General features: G+C 49.5%; 1 protein-coding gene across 1 annotated transcript in view; it reads right to left on the bottom strand.

The window, feature by feature from the left end:
- TMCO1 (transmembrane and coiled-coil domains 1) overlaps positions 1-20,030 on the bottom strand; it is a 213,641-nt gene that overhangs the window by 180,294 nt on the left and 13,317 nt on the right. The window contains exon 2 of the mRNA XM_033960397.1: positions 11,842-11,919. Within this exon, the coding sequence (XP_033816288.1) occupies positions 11,842-11,919 (78 nt within the window). The remainder of the gene's footprint in view (positions 1-11,841; positions 11,920-20,030) is intronic.

Here is a 20,030-nt window from a genome sequence, read left to right as displayed (position 1 = left end):
CGGGAACAAACAAATCGCCAAAATTCCCATTCACCTAAACTTCCAGCTTCTTATCTCCACTCCGCAATTACTTCCAGTGTAAAGAAAAGAGGTCACAACCGAAAGGAAGCTAAAAGGCGTTTGGATCAGAGCTGGTTCTTCGTTGTGTGAGTAATGCAGATAGTGGGAGTTAGGATCCGGGTTTTAGCTTAATTAAGATGCGTATCCATTATTTTAAAATGCGTTTAGATCAGAAAAATGAAAGTCTTTTAGGAAACAGCATTAATTGTGGGGATAGCAGGGGTTGCTTTTAGGACCAGTGAGCAGTTAACCAAGGCCTCTTCTCAGGGGCAATAAAGACCACCAACAGTTAAAGCAAAGCAATAGATCTCAATAGCCAAATAAACACAAAGAATCATCAATATATTATTTTACTTGCAGTGGGTGTTTTCAATTACCCCATTTATTTAAGTAAATAACTTTTGGAAAATACTTTAATTATACATGCAGTATTATATACCGTAGATATATAGCATGATTTAATATTCAAAAGTATTTTGTCCGATTAGCAGTGGGATTGAAACAAGGCACTTGCATGGGCACCCATGCTAGAAGGGACCATAAGCCTTCCTACAACTGAAGGCAGCAGCGCTGGGCCTCTGTATGGAAATATGATGGCAGATAATGGCCAAATGGCCCATCCATCAACGCTTCCTCTCTGAGATACCATGTGCCTATCCCACACTTTTTTGAATTCAGACAAAGTCTCTTGTTTCCATCACCTCTTCTGGGAAACTGTTCTTTGCATCTACCACCCTGAGGTGACATTGCATATTTTAAACTCATCTGCCTTGACTAACCTGACCATTTATTTTTTTTCATCAAAAAGGGACATCTATTAATTGTCAGTCCCGCCCTAGCCCCGCCCCCAATTTCTTCCATTCATTTTTCATGTACACATAATATCTTATTAATTCATAATGGCCTCATTCCCATGTCCTTAGTGCCCCCAGTGTGCCTCCTTCCTATGTTCTTAGTGCCCCTAGTGCAGGGGTAGAGAACTCCGGTCATCGAGAGCCGTATTCCAGTCGGGTTTTCAGGATTTCCCCAATGAATATGCATGAGATCCATTTGCATGCACTGCTTTCAATGCATATTCATTGGGGAAATTCTGAAAACCCGACTGGAATATGGCTCTCGAGAACCGGAGTTCCCTACCCCTGCCCTAGTGCCTCCTTCCTATGTCCTTAGTACCCCCAGTGCCTCCGTCCTGTGTTCTTAGTGCACCCAGTGCCTCCGTCCTATGTCCTTAGTGTCCCATCCTATGTCCTTAGTGCCCTCAGTGCCTCCTTCCTATGTCCTCATGTGGATCAGGACAATGGGACGGTTGGTCTAAAAATGGGACTGTCCCTTTGAAAACGGGACGTATGGTCACCTTATGCATGAATGATTGACTCAGCATTGACAAGAAGGGGGACTTTTTTTTTCAAGCCATCAAGTCTGCATCCCCCTGCCCCGACACCTCAAAATTACTTTGTCATCTAGAAGACTCCCCTATTGTTGCCACAAAAACAAAAAATTCATTTCTTCAGTCGTTCCACATCTACAGACAGATTATATTCAAGCAAACAATGGATCCAAGATTTCTAGCCCCCCCCAAAAAAAATTCTGATTCAGGTTGAAGCTGAATATGGAAGGAATTCTGGGCAGAAGTTGTTCCTCGCAGGTTGTGGATAAAAGCGGATTAAAGGGTAGGCCCAGGAGGCAGGTGCCTAGGGCCGGAATTAGGGGGGAAGCAAACAGCAACAGATCCGGGGGGGGAGGGCCAGCGGTCCGAACTTCTTTGCTAAACTCCTAAATTGGTGCCCTGGCATGGCAGCTGCCCTGAAGCTTTCTCTCTGCCGCGATGTGTCCTGTCGGAAACGGGAAGTTGTGGCAGAGGGAAAACTTCAGGGCAGCTGCCGTGTCGGGGCCCCTCTGAAAAGCACAGTTACTTACCGTAACAGGGACAGCAGGCATATATTCTCACATGTGGGTGACGTCATCTACGGAGCCCCGATGCGGACAGCATCTCAAGCAAACTTGATTGAAGATTCAAGCTTGCTGTGCTGAACCACGCATGTGTGCCTCCTGCTCCACTAGAGGGCGCATCCCCTCCTCGTGGTCTCCACTTCACATATCCAGCAAAGAAGCCAACCCCGGGGAGGTGGGCGGGTTGTGAGAATATATGCCTGCTGTCCCTGGATAACACCTGTTACGGTAAGTAACTGTGCTTTATCCCAGGACAAGCAGACATGATATTCTCACATGTGGGTGACCTCCAAGCTAATAAAAAGGGGTGGAGGGAAGTTGGCAATTTAAGAAAACAGATTACGTAACACCGATTGGCCGAACCGGCCATCGCTCCTGGACAGTGTATCCAGGCAGTAGTGGGAGGTGAAAGTATGAACCGAAGACCACGTGGCAGCCTTGCAGATATCCTCAATAGGCGTGGACCTGAGGAAAGCTATCGAAGCTGCCATCGCTCGGACTTTATGTCCCGTAACTCGACCATATAGCGCGAAACCAGCCTGAGCATAGCAGAAAGAAATACAAGCGGCCAACCAGTTGGACAAGGTGCGCTTGGAAACTGGGCGTCCCAACCTATTAGGGTCGAAGGACAAAAACAATTGTGGAACTGTCCGATGAGACTGAGTGCGTTTGAGATAAAAGGCTAACGCCCTCTTACAGTCAAGAGTGTGGAGCGCCACCTCTCCAGGATGAGAGTTGGGCTTGGGGAACAACACAGGCAGAACAATCGACTGGTTGAGATGAAAATCAGATACTACCTTAGGCAAAAACTTAGGGTGAGTGCGGAGGACCACCTTGTCATGGTGGAATACCGTGAAAGGTGGGTCCGCCACCAAAGCCTGCAGCTCGCTAATCCTCCAAGCAGAGGTGAGGGCGAGTAGGAAGATCACTTTCCAAGTGAGAAACTTAAAATGACACTTATCCAAAGGCTCAAATGGAGGTTTCATCAATTGAGCCAGAACCACATTAAGATCCCAAACCACAGGAGGCGGTTTGAGGGGAGGATGAACATTCAAAAGACCTTTCATGAAACGAGAAACCAAGGGGTGGAGTGAAAGGGCCTTCCCTTCCAGGGGCTGATGAAAGGCAGCAATCGCACTAAAATGGAATTGGTCTTCAGGCCAGAGTGAGATAAATGAAGCAAATACTCCAGGACCAAAGGCACAGGGACTGACACCGGGTTCTGGCGGTGAGAGGAGCACCAGGACGAGAATCTAGTCCACTTCTAGGAATAGCAGAGTCTAGTCGAGACTTTCCGAGAAGCCTCCAACACCTCCCTGACCGACTGAAACATGGGAAGACAAGTCAGGGGGACAGGAACCAAGCAGTCAGATGTAGAGATCGAAGATTGGGATGTAACAGTGAACCCCGACTCCGAGATAGCAGAGAGGGAAACACGGGCAGAAGCAGAAGTTCCCGGACACTGAGTTGAAGTAGTAGGGAAAACCATGGCTGGCGGGGCCACCGAGGGGCAATCAAGATCAGAGTGGCCCTCATTGATTTCAAGTGGACCAGCGTCCTCAGAATCAGAGGAAAAGGCGGGAACACGTAGAGGAACTTCCCTTCCCAGTCGAGGAGGAAGGCATCAGCCTCGAGACGTTCCGGGGAGTATATCCTTGAACAGAAGAGAGGCAGTTTTTGGTTGTCGAGGGAGGCGAACAGATCTATCTAAGGAGTCCCCCACCTGTCGAACACCTGTTGCAGGACCTGGGAATGCAGGGACCACTCGTGCGGCTGGAGGAGGCGGCTGAGCCTGTCCGCCAGCCAGTTTTGCTCTCCCTGTATGTAAACCGCTCGAAGGAGAATGTTTTGGGAGACCGCCCATTCCCAGAGACGCAGAGCCTCTTGGCAGAGGGACCACGACCCTGTCCCTCCCTGCTTGTTTACGTAGTAAGAACATAAGAACATAAGAAGTTGCCTCCACTGGGTCAGACCAGAGGTCCATCCTGCCCAGCAGTCCGCTCCCGCGGCGGCCCATCAGGTGTGCGACCTGTGAAGTGGTTACTGACCAATTCAATAACCTACCTCAAGTTCTATCTGTACCCCTCTATCCCCTTATCCTCCAGGAACCTATCCAAACCTTTCTTGAATCCCTGTACAGAGTTCTGGCTTATCACCTCCTCTGGAAGCTTGTTCCATGTGTCCACCACCCTCTGGGTAAAAAAGAACTTCCTAGCATTTGTTCTAAACCTGTCCCCTTTCAATTTCTCCGAGTGACCCCTAGTGCTTGTGGCTCCCCACAGTTTGAAGAATCTGTTCTTATTCACTTTCTCTATGCCCTTTAGGATTTTGAAAGTTTCTATCATGTCCCCTCTAAGTCTCCTCTTCTCCAGGGAGAACAGCCCCAGCTTTTTTAACCTGTCAGCGTATGAGAAATTTTCCATACCTTTTATCAGTTTAGTCGCCCTCCTCTGCACTCCCTCGAGTACCGCCATATCCTTTTTGAGGTACGGCGACCAGTATTGAACACAGTACTCCAGGTGCGGGCGCACCATTGCGCGATACAGCGGCATGATGACTTCCTTTGTCCTGGTTGTGATACCTTTTTTGATGATGCCCAGCATTCTATTTGCTTTCTTTGAGGCTGTCGCACACTGTGCCGATGGTTTCAGTGATGTGTCAACCATAACTCCCAGATCCCTTTCAAGGTTACTCACCCCTAGCCGTGTTCCCCCCATTTTGTAGCTGAACATCGGGTTCTTTTTCCCTACATGCATGACTTTGCATTTCTCTACGTTAAAACTCATTTGCCACTTATTTGCCCAGTCTACCAGTCTCGTTAGGTCCCTTTGCAGGTTTTCACAGTCTTCTGTGTTCCTAACCCTGCTGCAGAGTTTGGTGTCATCAGCAAATTTGATAACCTCACATTTTGTCCCGGTCTCCAGATCATCAATAAATATATTAAACAATAGAGGTCCCAGCACCGACCCCTGTGGAACTCCGCTCGTGACCCATTGCCAGTCTGAATATTGGCCCTTTATTCCAACCCTCTGTTTCCTGCCTGCCAACCAGTGTTTGATCCATCGGTAGATATCTCCTTGCACCCCGTGGTTCCACAGCTTTTTTAATAGCCGTTCGTGAGGTACCTTGTCGAAGGCTTTTTGGAAGTCAAGGTAAATGATGTCTATGGATTCCCCCTTATCTATCTGGTTGTTTATTCCCTCGAAGAAGTAAAGCAAGTTTGTGAGGCATGACCTTCCCTTGCAGAAGCCATGCTGGCTCGCCTTCAGTTGTCCATTTTTTTCTATGTGTTCGCAGATTGTGTCCTTTATCATTGCTTCCATCATCTTTCCCGGAACCGAGGTCAAGCTCACAGGCCTGTAGTTTCCCGGGTCACCCCTGGTTGTCCGTGCGGATGAGAACCACCCGGTCGCGGAGCAGGTGTTGAAAAGCCACCGCGGCGAGGTAAATGGCCCGAAGCTCCAGCACGTTGATGTGGCAGCGGCGATCCTCTGTTGACCACAGACCTTGAGTGCGGAGATCGTCTAGATAGGTTCAAAACGAATGCAAGGAAGATTTTTTTTCACCCAAAGGTCGTGGACACTTGGAATGCGCTACCGGAGGAAGTGATTGGGCAGAGTACGGTACAAGGATTCAAACAGAGACTGGACGGATTCCTGAGGGATAAAGGGATCGTGGGATACTGAGAAAGATAACCAGAAAATAAGTATAGAAACCCGACCAGGTCGTGCATGTGCAAGACCGGAGGGCTAGGACTTTGATGGGAAGATAGGACTCAATAGGAAACCAAGGTGGCATGGGGGCCCCTTCTGGTGATTTGGACAGGTCGTGACCTGTTTGGGCCGCCGCGGAAGCGGACTGCTGGGCAGGATGGACCTATGGTCTGACCCGGCGGAGGCACTGCTTATGTTCTTATGTTCTTACATGAGCCCCCCAAGCATACTCCGACGAGTCCGTGGTTAGGACCTTGTGGTGTGGGGGGGCGAGAAAGAGCAATCCCTTGGAAAGATTCGAAGAGTCAGCCCACCAACGGAGCGATTTTTTTCAAAGAAGGAGTCAGTCACGGGGCGGTTGATCGGGTCCCGATCCTGGCGCCATTGTGAGGCCAAAGTCCACTGTGGTAACCGTAGATGAAGAAGGGCAAGCGGAGTGACGTGGACGGTAGAGGCCATATGGCCGAGGAGCGTCATCATTTGTCGCGCCGAGACAGAGGTGGCCCCGAGATCTGTCGGCTCAGGTTTACCAGCGCCTCCAGCCGCTGAGGAGGTAGGAAGGAACGGAGACGGACTGTGTCCAGCACGGCCCCGATGAATTGTAAGGATTGAGAGGGGCACAGCTGGGATTTCGGGAAGTTTATCTCGAACCCCAGACTCTGAAGAGAAGTAATAGTCTGTCGGGTCGCTGAGATAACCCCCTCCCTGATCGGGGCTTTGATCAGCCAATCGTCCAGGTAGAGGAATACTTGCAGGCCCTGGGAGTGCAAGGCAGCCGCGACCACTACGAGGCACTTGGTGAAGACCCGTGGGGACGAGGACAGGCCGAAGGGGAGGACCCGATATTGCAGATGGAGGTCCCCCACCTGAAAGCGCAGGAACCTGCGATAAGCAGGGTGCACCGGAACATGGGTGTAGGCCTCCTTCAGATCGAGGGAGCAGAGCCAATCGCCCTCGTTGATCAAGGGGTAAAGAATCGGAAGGGAAAGCCTCCGAAACTTTTCCCGCACTAGAAACTTGTTCAGGCGTCTCAAGTCCAGAATCGGGCGCAGATCTCCCGTCTTCTTCGGTACCAGGAAGTAACGGGAGTAGAACCCTTGGCCCCTCTGTTTTAATGGGACTGGTTCCACCGCCCGCAGGCGAAGTAGATCCTGGGCCTCGGAGAGGAAGAGGGACAACTGCGCTCGATTGGGGGGGACACGCACTTGGAGGGCTGTCGGGAGGAACCACTCGAAAGTTGAGTGAGTACCCTGATGAAATCACGCCAAGGACCCAGGAGTCCGACGTTATGGCTTCCCAGCGAGGGTAGTAGGCTCGTAGGCGACCCCCGATGGGAAGGAGGCTAGGCGGAGGCGCGGAGAGGGCCAGCCCCCGTCCGCTCATCCCGTCAAAAGGACGGAGACGGCTTCGCAGGCGAAGTAGGCTGTGATTTAGGTAAAGCCCTAGAATGAGTCTGGGGCGCCAAGGCGGCGGTCTGGAAAAGGCCGGAGTGGACTTCTGGGGATAGCGGTGAGGCAATCCCCGAAAAGGATGAGAGGCTGATGGTTTAGGCTTCTGCCGGACGAGGGAGGCAAAGGAACGTTCGTGTTCCGATAGCCGCTTCGTAGCTGCCTCGATAGTGTCGTCGAACAGTTCTTTACCGACGCAAGGAAGGTTAGCTAACCGGTCCTGGAGGTTAGGGTCCATATTGACTAACCGTAGCCACGCCAGCCGGCGCAGGCCACGGCGAAGGCTGCGACCCTGGAAGAGAGTTCGAAGCCGTCGTAAGCGGCGTGGAATAGGTGCAGACTGAGGTTTGAAAAATCCTCGAGGAGGCCAAATGCTGCCTGGCGGGGGGGCAGGTAAGTCCGCCGAGAAGGCGCCCAGAAGCCCAATGAGGTGTTTCAGATAGGAGGAGAAAGTGAATGTATAGTTCAGGACTCTAGAGGCCATCATAGAGTTCTGATACAAACGGCGGCCAAATTTGTCCAGTGTCCTGCCCTCGCGTCCTGGAGGGACCGCCGCGGATACCCTAGAGGGGTGAGCTTTCTTCAAAGAAGACTCCACCAGTAAGGATTGGTGGGACAACTGTGGTTGCTCGAACCCCGGGCAGGTCACCGTACGGTACTTAGACTCCATTTTAGATGGGACAGCCGTCACCATGTAAGGAGTCTCGAGATTCCTGAGGAGGGTCTGCCGGAGTACCGGGTTCAGCGGTAGCCGGAGAGACTCTCGGGGCGGGGAAGGCATGTCCAGCTCCGCCAGGTATTCCTTGGAGTACCTCGAGTCAGATTGTAAGTCCAAGTCAAGGGCACGTCCCATGTCCTGGACGAACCTCGTAAAGGAAGGCCGGTGTGATCCCGTGGCCCCTTGCGGGGATGGTGAACGAGACCTCCGTTTCGCTGAGAAGGAAAGGGAAGCCTCCCTCGAATAGCGAGGTTCATATTCGGACCCTCGATCTTAGACCGGGGACGCACTGTGGAAGCGCTCCGGGGTCGAGGACCTGCGTCGCCTCGAGGAGCCCCTCGGGGACGCCGCCGGGGTAAGGGGCACCGACCGGAGCCCCGGACCGAGGGGGAGTCAGTAGAAGCTTTGGGTTAGTGAGAGACAGCTCGGTAACCCATAGCGGTCCCCCTGATCGAGTCGAGGGCGAGCTGCCTCGAGTCGGAGGGGAACTCCGGGCCATTTTGGAGAGTCAATGGCCCGAGGGGTCGAGGGGCTTCGATCTACGTTTCGCCCCGCACAGCTCCGACGGGGACGAACGCCTCGAGTGCCTCGGGGAGGAATCTGAGGAAGAAGAGAGGCGGTGAAAACGGCGCACTTTGCCCCAAGGGGTCTCGATTTGGGGCTCAGACTGGTCCGGCGCACGCGAGGTCGAGGTCGAGGCTGGGTGAAGGTGAGCCATGGCAGCAGATAGCTCCGTCGTGATCATTGCCCGGAGCATCTCCTGGAACACCGGCACGGACAGCATCGATGGCATGTCCGAGGCCGCGGTGCACTCCACCGAGGGCGATCTCGATTCAGAGCATTCCCGAGTGGTGGAGGCACGTCCAGAGGTCTTCGAAGGCTTCGCCGGGGCCGTGGGTAAGGAACTCCCCCCTTGCCCGGCCATTGTCCCCGAGGCGGGACCGAGGGACCCAAGGCCGAGGTCAAGGCCGGGGCCAATGTCGAGGGTTGGTCGGCAGCAAACAGGTCCGCCATGTGGGCCCGGCGGCGGCGGAGCGCCCGGTGTTGGAAAGTTGCGCACCAGGGGCAAGTTTCTGTCGGATGATCGGCCCCAGGCAAAGGATGCACCAGCGATGCGGGTCTGTGATCGATAGTAGACGCTCGCACCTGGTGCACTTTTTAAAGCCGGTAACAGGCTGGGACATAGAAAAATCAGGCGACCGCGGCCTATCAGGCCATGCGGCCGCGACGACCCGGGGGCCCCCGGGTCACGAATGAAAGCGCGTTAAACGCGATGAGCAGGAAAAAAGAAGAATAAAAGTAACTATACGCACAGCGACTTTTAAAACTATAAAAAAACAATAAATCGCGGTGCAAAGAAGGCACTTGGGGCAGAGCTAAGAAAAAACGTGTCTTCTTAGCACTGTGGAAAAAAACGAACTGGAGACCACGAGGAGGGGATGCGTCCTCTAGTGGAGCAGGAGGCACACATGCGTGGTGCAGCACAGCAAGCTTGAATCTTCAATCAAGTTTGCTTGAGATGCTGTCCGCATCGGGGCTCCGTAGATGACGTCACCCACATGTGAAAATATCATGCCTGCTTATCCTGGGATAAAGGCCACTTTTAGCTGCGGGGGAGAAGCGATCTCTTGCCTGGCCTGGACTCTTCAGCTTTCCCCTTCTCGGCTGTATTAGCAGGCAGGCGGGAGCAAGGAGAGCAGCTGCCCCGGGCACTCTGTTTTGGGCCGCGATGGTTGTTTACTTTTTCTCTACTTCCCCGATTTGGCAGGAACAAAAGCCACCTTCCTCCTCCTCCCTTCCCCGACATCAATCTTGACGTCGGACAGGGCATTCCGGCCCAACTATGCAGTGATTGACTGGCCTGGAACGTCCTCTCTGATGTCAAAATTGGCATCAGGAAGAAGGCAAGAAGCAGCAGCGGTGAACCGGGCTTTGAATTGGCACGGCAGGGAAGGAAAGCGAACACCCGTCCTGGTGTCCCCATGCACCGCTTCGGGATGCTGTCCCTGAAAACGGGACATTTCGGTATCCCGAAGCGGTGGATTGGGACAACGGGATGGCCGATCCAAAAACGGGACTGTCCTGTTGAAAACAGGACGTATGGTCACCTTAGCCTTGACCTCTTAAAAAAAAAAAAACCAAATACAAATGATAATTAACATTTTCTCTGTGTACAATGTGCTTTGTGTTTTTTAAAATGTTATTGTTGGTAGATCATTTTGACTTGGCCATTTTAAAAAGTAGCTCGCAAGCCAAAAAATTGTGGGCACCCCTGCTGTACTGTCTTGAAGAAAGATTTTGCCTCTGAAAGCTAATTGAAAAATGGATTAGTCCAATAAAATGGTATTATCTTATTTCTCATTATTTGTTTTATTTCTATTTGTTAATTTGTAAAGTGGTGATTGTTACATAGCAGTTTTTTTCAAATTTACATCTACTGTCTTTATATTTTGCACAGTATTAGAAGATGTGCCACTGTTTCTGTGGTGTTGCATTGCATGCATAGTCTGGTTTCTTGGTTCAGTTTAACTTTTGTCTACATTGTTCTATTTTTAGTTTGTGATTATTCCATATTGGGCGAGGGTGTATCTGTCTGTGTGTATTAAAAGGACATGGCTTTCTGTTAGCATCAACTGTACAGGATCAATTGACTGTGCAGGATCTGGCTTGTTTAGTTTTACAATGCGTGTGTTGGAGGGGGTTGTTAAAATGATCAGCACTGGCTGTCATATATACTAAGTATGCCACTGGATTTAATAACCCTATTCTAACTTTACTGTTGATGTAGATGTTGCTTCTCCCCCTCCACACACACACTATAAAGAATTAAATTAAAGTTGTATTAACATCAAGCAACTTTCAAATGACATTATAAGCAGATAAAAATAAAATATTTTTAATACATTGCTAATTATTACCTGCATCTTTACTTAATTGTTTTGCCCTAGCTCTCACTTTGATCTTTATCTGCTACTTTTTTATTTTGCTGTAGTGCAATCACATAGGTCTCCTTCAAGGCTCAGTAACACCTCTCCATAAATTATGTGGAAGAGGTCTGGAAGTGGGGATCGCATCTATTTCATATCCTCAGTGAGACCTCAGGAAGGAACCTAGTAATCAAAACATTATTAGAGGTGCCGTAGAGCCGTTTCTTGTATTACTGGATGAGCTATATTTATCTTTTTTTTTTTTAGTTGTTTAAATTCATGCAGAAATAAATGGCTAGATTGAACCTAATGACTTCATTAACACATTTCCCTTTTTTAAACCTCTATACCATTTGAAAGAGGGTAAATATCTAATTATTCATTTCTAGAATTGGATACTTCTTAAATTTAGTAAAAATATTCTGGCACAAGTGTCAAACCTTAAAAAAGGAAGTCATATTGAGCATTGGAAAATAATAATAATTAATAAAAATAGTACACATTTAGGGCTCCTTTTACTAAGTTGTGATAGCGGTTTTAGCATGCGCTAGACGCTAATGCCAGTATTGAGCTGGCATTAGTTTTACTGCATAGCGCGGGGGTTTATGCATGCTAAAAACGCTAGCGCACCTTAGTAAAAGAGGGGGTTAATTTTCCCCACCACCAAATTTCCCCATCCCGCCCCACCTGGCTACTTTTTCATGCCACCCAGCTGGAAAAAAATTTCTGGGGAGAACACTGAAGAGGATAGATTCAGAAGTAACCTCAAAATACTTTTTGCACAGAAAGGGTGGTGAATGCTTGGAACAGCCTCCCAGTGGAGGTGACAAAGAGTGTATCTGAATTCAAGAAAGCCTGGGAAAAGTACATTGGATCTCTAAGGGAGAGGAGGGGAATAGTGGGTGACATTGTTGGACAGACTAGATAGAAAAATGAAGGCAGATAAAGACCATAAGGCCTATGTCTCTAAATCTAAATCTACAGAATTTTCAGTATTGGAAAGGCATATATCAAACAATACTCACATTTCTTGCTTTGTTTTTCCACTTCTGCCTTTAGCCTCTTGTATTTGTCTGTCCTGTAAACCAGCACCCATGTAATCCCTGGAAACACATTCAAGGATCCTTTAGTTAATACTCCAAAAATACTATTGCACATAAAGGAACTTATTTATTTATTTATTTTAAAAAATTTATCAACCGCCTATTCCTAGGCGGCTTTACCATTCGGTACATCCTTAGTATAGATACTGTAATTTCATCTAGTACAGAGTTCAAAAGGCCATTAAAAAGGAGGACCTCAGAAAGAATACTGTTTCTGTACAGTAGTGCTACCCAATTCAGGGGAAAAATTTTCATTTCGATTTGGCCTATTGAATTGATTTTCCGATTTGATTCACTTTTCCCGCCCAATAGGGTGTTTTTTGGGGGGGTTTTCAAACATCCTGGTGGGTTTATTTTGTAGACTCTTCACCCACCCCAGCCCCTTTTGCCCTCTCCATCCCCATGCCAGCACTGTAGCATAAACAAAATAAACAAAAAAGACTTTTCCTCTCTCTGTTAGGTCTTAGCTCATGCTCGCTGTGTAACACCAGCTCTGGCAGGATACACATTTCAAATCTGACATATTGTAATCACAAAAAATAAAAATATTTCTTCTATCTTTTGTTCTCTGGTCATTCATTTTATTATACAAATCATGTTGGTCCCAGGTTCTGGTTTCTGTTTTTCTTCTGTTAACTCACTTGCCAAGGTCTCCTACCCATTTGACATTTTCTTCTTTCTCCATACTCACCATTCATCTTCCATCTCTGTAACTTCCCTTCCACTGCCATATCCAACATTTGTTTCTTTCCCACTGTCTACCACCATCTCTCTCTCCCTGCCTTGTGTCCTCAGTCAACCTTCTTTATTCCCCTCCATACAGCATCTCTCCCCTCCATTATCATGTGCACCATCTCTTTCTCCACCATCTCTCCCTGCCCTCTACCCATGTCCAACATTTCTCTCTCTCTCTTCTCCATGCATGTCTCCCTCCCCTCCACTATATGCAAGATATCTCCCTCTCAACTCTTTCTACCTCTGTAGCATCTCTCCCTTCCTCTCCATCCCATCTCCACCAATTCTTCGTCTCTCCTCTCTCACAGCAGCTTTCCATCCCTTCTAGTCCCCTATGCAGCACCTTACGAATGACCCCCTCCCCTCCCCTCCAGGCCTCCTAAAGTAGTACCAGTGATGGCTGGCTTGGCAGAAGCAGTGATGTGAACAGGCTTCTCGCAGCCTGCCTGCTAGGGCTTCCCTCTGCTGCGTCATCAGTGATGTGGCAGAGGGAAAGCCCCGGCAGGGAAGGCCAGGAGACACCTGTTCACCACACTGCTTCTGCCAAGTGGTCTCTGCCACAGCTCCTGCTACTTTAGGATGCCCGGAGGTATGTCAGGACTCAATGAATCGGTGAGTCCAATTTTTTTCAGAAAGTGAATCGATTCGATTCGGCAAATCAGGCAGACTACTGTACAGTGCTGTATACAGGAAGAATTTCAGGATACAATGTCTCTACTCCAAAAGAGTATTAGATTGCAAGTACATGAAGATTAAAAATTTGTTAGAAGTCATGCAATATACTCGTACGATACATACAAGGGTTAAAAACAAAAGGCTCTTGCCAAGTTAAATTATGATAAGTGGAACGGGAGGTGATATTTAATGGCACTTAATCAGACAATGCTGTGAAATATCTCTTCTGGCCCATGTAACACTCACCAATTAGTGCCGGGAAGATTCAGTACAGAGTATGGATAGTGTCGGGAATTATGTGGGCATCAAAGATATTCAGTGCTGGTGTCCACTCAGCTAACCAGGCAAGTAAGACCACATAAATAGCAGTCGGGTCATAATTTTGCCTAGTTAGCTATGCTGGTATCGCACAGAATACTAGCCATCCCCGCATAATTTCCAGACACTGTCCACGACCCAGATATTCAGTGCCAAAATCCAGATAGAGCCCAGCACTGAGTCTAATTTAGCCAGTGATGATCATTGTGGTTTGTTTGTATTGTTTAAATGCTCATCACCACTAGCAGAAAATATTGAGCATAGTTCTGTCCACCAAATCTTGCATTACACTTCCAGTGCTAATTGAAGCCAGGAATGGCAACATAAATTCTAACTACAGCAGCACCGAAGTACCAGATTTCAAACTGAACCCCAATCTTGAGAATTAACATAGTATCACACAGTGCAGGAGGCCTATAGGAAGGTGGAAGGACAGGACCAGCAGCTGCACAGACGGATGTCGGCAGACGAGACCCAGGATCCACAAGGCGAAACCGAGGAAGGACCTAGCGGAGGAACCACACAAGAGGAGGAGACCGTGACTCACCGAGACCCCGAGGGTGAGACACCACAATACACCGAGGACACGGACCTGAGACAGAGGAGGTTGCTGAGGAAAGGGAAGTCTGCTATTGTGGTAGGAGACTCGATCTTGAGAGAGGTAGATAGTCACGTAGCTGGAGGAAGGGAGGACCGGCTAGTGACTTGTCTCCCAGGGGCCAAGACACGAGACGTCTCTGATAGGATCGAGAGGATCCTGGATGGAGCAGAGACAGAGGAGACAGCGGTGATAATCCACGTCGGAACGAATGATGTGAGCCGGAGGAACTTCAGCATGGCCACGCTGACTGACCAGTTCAGGGTCCTGGGACGAAAACTGAAGCGGAATACCCGGAGGGTAGCATTCTCAGAGATCCTACCTGTACCGAGAGCAGATGCAAAGAGGCAGGCAGACCTCCAGGCTGTGAATGCATGGTTGAGGAGATGGTGCCAGGAGGAGGGCTTCCACTTTGTGAGGAACTGGACGTCCTTCTGGGGAAAGAGTAAGCTCTACCGGCGGGATGGCCTGCACCTGAGCACAGAGGGAACTAGACTACTGGCTGCCAATGTGAGGAAGGAGATCGAGAGGGCTTTAAACTGAGGAGAGGGGGAAAGCCGACAGCTGATCTGATGTTGACGCTTCGGACAACAGTATCCAGAACAGATACTGAACGGGCTGACTGCAAGGAAGAAGTAGAGGGACCGGTGGATCTCATGATCAGACAGCGAGGGAAACAACAGGTAAAGGGAGCTTGCTGGGAGAAGGAGGAGACTGAGGGGCATGGAGACACAGGGGGACTGGATGGCAAGAAAGCGAAAGCTGAGGGCATTATAGGGGCTAAACAAGGCGAGGGGGATCGAACAGAGGCCGGGGCCCAGGAGGGGGCAAGAAAACCCAGAAGAAAACCCAGAGGAAAAGCAGGGAAGTGGAGTGGCGGAAATGTGGGGAAGCTGAAAGCTACAAGGGTAAAGGCGGAGGGCAAAGCAGAAGTACAGGGAACAGGAGAGGCGGCCCAGGTGAATGCAGAGGTGAATGCAGAGGTGGAGGAAAAACGACGAGACCTGCGGTGCTTCTACACAAATGCAAGAAGCCTCAGGGCCAAGATGGGTGAACTAGAGGCCGTGGCCAAGGGGGAAGACCTGGATATAATTGGAATTACAGAAACATGGTGGACTGAGGAGAATCAATGGGATGTGGCGCTGACGGGGTACAAGCTCTACAGGAGGGATAGGACCCACAAGAAGGGGGGAGGCATAGCACTATATATAAAGAACTCTATCGACTCAGTCGGGATGGATATGGCAAAGAAGGCAGAGGGGCTGGAATCGCTATGGGTCAAATTGCCGGGAAACAAGGGTGCAGACATAAAACTGGGGATGTACTATCGCCCACCTAGTACGCCAGAAGGAGTCGGACACGACTTGGAAGCTGAACTGAGACAGGAGTGCAGGACTGGAAATGTAATAGTGATGGGGGACTTTAACTACCCGGGGATAGACTGGAGTACGGGTCACTCCAACTGCACTAGGGAAACAGGATTTGTAGAAGCTGTGAGGGACTGCTTCATGGAGCAACTGGTCAGGGAACCGACGCGAGGGAGTGCTACTCTTGACCTCATCCTGAACGGATTAGGGGGGCCTGCAAGCGGGGTAGAAGTGGGAGGACCACTAGGCAACAGTGACCACAATGCGATCAGATTCACATTAGAAAGGGGGACACCCATAGTAAGGAGGACCGCAACAACTGCGCTCAACTTCAAGAAAGGGAACTATGTTGCTATGAGGAAAATGGTGGGGAAGAAGCTCAGAAATATCTTTAAGATGGAGACTGTGGAAAGCGCCTGGACCCTATTCAGGGACACCCTGCAAGAAGCACAAAAAATGTACGTCCCCAATTTCAGGAAAGGCTGCAAGAACAAGCGGTCAAAGGACCCGATTTGGATCTCAGCAGAAGTAAAGAGGGCAATAAATGACAAAAAAGTATCCTTCCGGAGATGGAAAAAGGACCCAACGGAGGAAAACCACCAGGCGCACAGGAAATGCCAAAAAGAATGCCACCGAGAGGTTAGAAAAGCAAAAGGGAAATACGAAGAGGGGCTGGCCAGGGAGGCAAAAAACTTCAAGGCATTCTTCAGTTACGTAAAGGGGAAACGACCAGCGAGAGAGGAAGTGGGGCCGTTGGACGATGGGGATAGGAAGGGAGTGATTAAGGAGGATAAAGAGGTAGCTGAGAGGTTGAACACGTTCTTCTCGTCGGTTTTCACGAGAGAGGACACATCTAATATACCGGACTCAGAGGAGCTCATGAGTGGGGAACAGGCTGAAAAATTGGAACACATAGAGGTAAGTAAGGAGGATGTCCTCAAACAGATAGACAGGTTAAAATGCGGCAAATCACCGGGTCCGGACGGGATCCACCCAAGGGTTCTGAAGGAACTAAGACAGGAAATAGCGGGCACAATCCAGCATGTTTGTAACCTATCCTTGAAAACTGGAGAGGTACCAAAGGACTGGAAATTGGCAAATGTCACACCTATCTTCAAGAAGGGATCGAGGGGTGACCCTGGGAACTACAGGCCGGTGAGCCTGACTTCAATTGTAGGGAAGATGGTGGAAGCTATGATCAAGGACGGCATTTGCGAGCACATTGAAAGAAATGGTCTACTGAGAACAAGCCAGCACGGATTCTGTAAGGGAAGGTCGTGCTTAACGAACCTTCTGTACTTCTTTGAGGGAATAAGCAGTCGGGTGGACAATGGGGAACCCATCGACATCATTTACCTCGATTTTCAAAAGGCTTTCGACAAGGTGCCACATGAAAGACTGCTTAGGAAGCTGTGGAACCACGGGGTGGGAGGAGATGTGCACAGATGGATCGAGCACTGGTTGTCGGGTAGACTGCAGAGGGTTGGAGTAAAGGGCCAATATTCTGACTGGCGGGGAGTCACGAGCGGTGTGCCACAGGGATCGGTGCTGGGGCCGTTACTTTTCAACATATTTATCAATGACCTGGAAAAAGAGGCAAAGTGCGAGGTCATAAAATTTGCAGATGATACCAAACTGTGCGGCAGAGTTAGGTCCAGGGAGGAGTGTGAGGACCTGCAAAGGGACCTGGAGAAGCTGGAGGACTGGGCAGACAAATGGCAAATGCGCTTCAATGTGGAAAAATGCAAGGTCATGCATATAGGGAAAAAGAACCCGTTGTTCAACTACAAAATGGGGGGGGCATTGTTGGGAGACAGCAGACTTGAGAGAGACTTGGGTGTGCTGGTGGATGCATCACTGAAGCCATCTGCACAGTGCGCAGCAGCCTCGAAAAAAGCCAACAGGATGCTGGGCATCATAAAGAAGGGAATCACAACCAGGACGCGGGAAGTCATCATGCCATTGTATCGAGCGATGGTGCGTCCGCATCTGGAATACTGCGTGCAGTATTGGTCGCCATACCTCAAGAAGGACATGGCGGTGCTTGAGAGAGTCCAAAGGAGAGCGACGAAACTGGTAAGAGGGCTGGAACACTGCCCATACGCCGAGAGGTTGGATAAGCTGGGGCTCTTCTCCCTGGAAAAAAGGAGGCTCAGGGGAGATATGATAGAGACCTTCAAGATCATGAGGGGCATAGAGAGGGTGGATAGGGACAGATTCTTCAGACTGAAGGGGACAACAGGTACGAGGGGGCACTCGGAGAAACTGAAGGGAGATAGGTTCAAAACAAATGCAAGGAAGTTTTTTTTCACCCAGAGGGTCGTGGACACTTGGAATGCGCTGCCGGAGGAGGTGGTCGGGCAGAGTACGGTACAGGGATTCAAACAGGGATTGGACGGATTCCTGAGGGATAAAGGGATCGTGGGATACTGAGAGAAGTATCCAGGAAATAAGTATAGAAACCCGACCAGGTCGTGCATGTGCAAAACCGGAGGGTTAGGACTTCGATGGGAAGATAGGACTTCAATGGGAAACCAGGGTGGCAAGGGGGCCCCTTCTGATGATTCAGACAGGGACCTGTTTGGGCCGCCGCGGGAGCGGACTGCTGGGCATGATGGACCTATGGTCTGACCCGGCGGAGGCACTGCTTATGTTCTTATGTTCTTATGTTCTTTTTCCTTCTACAAAACTTTATCCTACAATATACCTTCCTTCTAAATACTGCACCTAAAATTAAGTGATGTAAATGTTAAAACTTGCTTAGCTCAGGCAAAAATTCATGATTTGAGGGTAACAGTGACCCACAACACACAACTCATGGTAACAGCTGATGACAGCAGAAAAATGCCAAGGAGAGAAAAAAAAAAAAACAACTTTTTTCTAACCAGTAAGGCAGTAAATATAAAGTTGTCTAGCCCAGTGTTTCTCAACTTTTTCAAGCCAAGTACCCCCTAAGCCTAACAAATACCAACTGAGTATCCCCATCCAAGCTCTGCCCCAGACACGACCAAGCTCCACCCCTGACTCCACCTCCCATAAAGCACAGTTACTTACCGTAACAGGTGTTATCCAGGGACAGCAGGCATATATTCTCACATGTGGGTGACGTCATCTACGGAGCCCCAGCGAGACAGCTTTTCAAGCAAACTTGATTGAAGTTTCAAGTTTGCTACACTGCACCACGCATGTGCATGCCTTCTTGCCCACTAGAGGGCGCATCCCCACCTCGTGGTCCTCAGTTCCATAACCAGCAAAGAAGCCATCCCCGGGGAGGTGGGCGGGTTGTGAGAATATATGCCTGCTGTCTCTGGATAGTGTTATCCAGTGGATAGTGTTATCTGGATAGTGTTATCCAGTAAGTAACGGTAAGTGTTACGGTAAGTGTTACGGTAAGTGTTACGGTAAGTGTTACGGTAAGTGTTACGGTAAGTAACGGTAAGTGTTACGGTAAGTAACTGTGCTTTATCCCAGGACAAGCAGGCATGATATTCTCACATGTGGGTGACCTCCAAGCTAACCAAAAAAAAAAGGGCAGGTGGGAGGATGGCAATTTAGGAAAACAGATTACGTAACACCGACTGGCCAAACCGGCCGTCGCTTCTGGACAGAGAGTCCAGACAGTAGTGGGAGGTGAACGTATGAACCGAAGACCAAGTGGCAGCTTTACATATGTCCTCCACAGGAGTAGACCGGAGGAAAGCAACAGAAGCTGCCATAGCCCTGACCTTATGCCCCGTGACTTGACCATGGAGCGTGAGACCAGCCTGAGCGTAGCAAAAAGAAATACAAGCAGCCAACCAGTTGGACAAGGTGCGCTTGGAAACAGGATGTCCCAACCGATTAGGATCAAAGGACAAAAACAATTGAGGAACCTTCCGATGAGACTTGGTACGTTGGAGATAAAAGGCCAACGCCCTCTTACAGTCAAGCGTGTGAAGCGCCGCCTCACCAGGATGAGAGTGGGGCTTCGGAAAGAACACCGGAAGAACAATGGACTGATTGAGGTGGAAATCAGACACAATCTTAGGTAAAAATTTAGGATGGGTGCGAAGAACCACCTTGTCATGATGAAACACAGTAAAAGGTGGATCCGCAACCAAAGCCTGCAGCTCACTAATCCGACGAGCGGATGTGAGCGCAAGCAAAAAGACCACCTTCCAAGTGAGAAACTTAAGATGAGATTTGTCGATAGGCTCAAACGGAGGCTTCATCAGTTGAGCTAATACCACATTAAGATCCCAAACTACAGGAGGAGGTTTCAGAGGAGGATGAACATTCACGAGACCCCTCATGAAACGAGTTACCAGAGGATGAAGAGAAAGCGACCGACCCTCGATATGCCGATGGAACGCCGCAATGGCACTGAGATGCACCCGAATGGAAGTCGTCTTCAGCCCAGACTTAGAGAGATGCAACAA

Source organism: Geotrypetes seraphini, chromosome 10 (assembly GCF_902459505.1).
Source record: "Geotrypetes seraphini chromosome 10, aGeoSer1.1, whole genome shotgun sequence".
Classification (NCBI taxonomy): Eukaryota; Metazoa; Chordata; class Amphibia; order Gymnophiona; family Dermophiidae; genus Geotrypetes; species Geotrypetes seraphini.
This window is presented reverse-complemented; position numbering and strand designations above follow the sequence as displayed.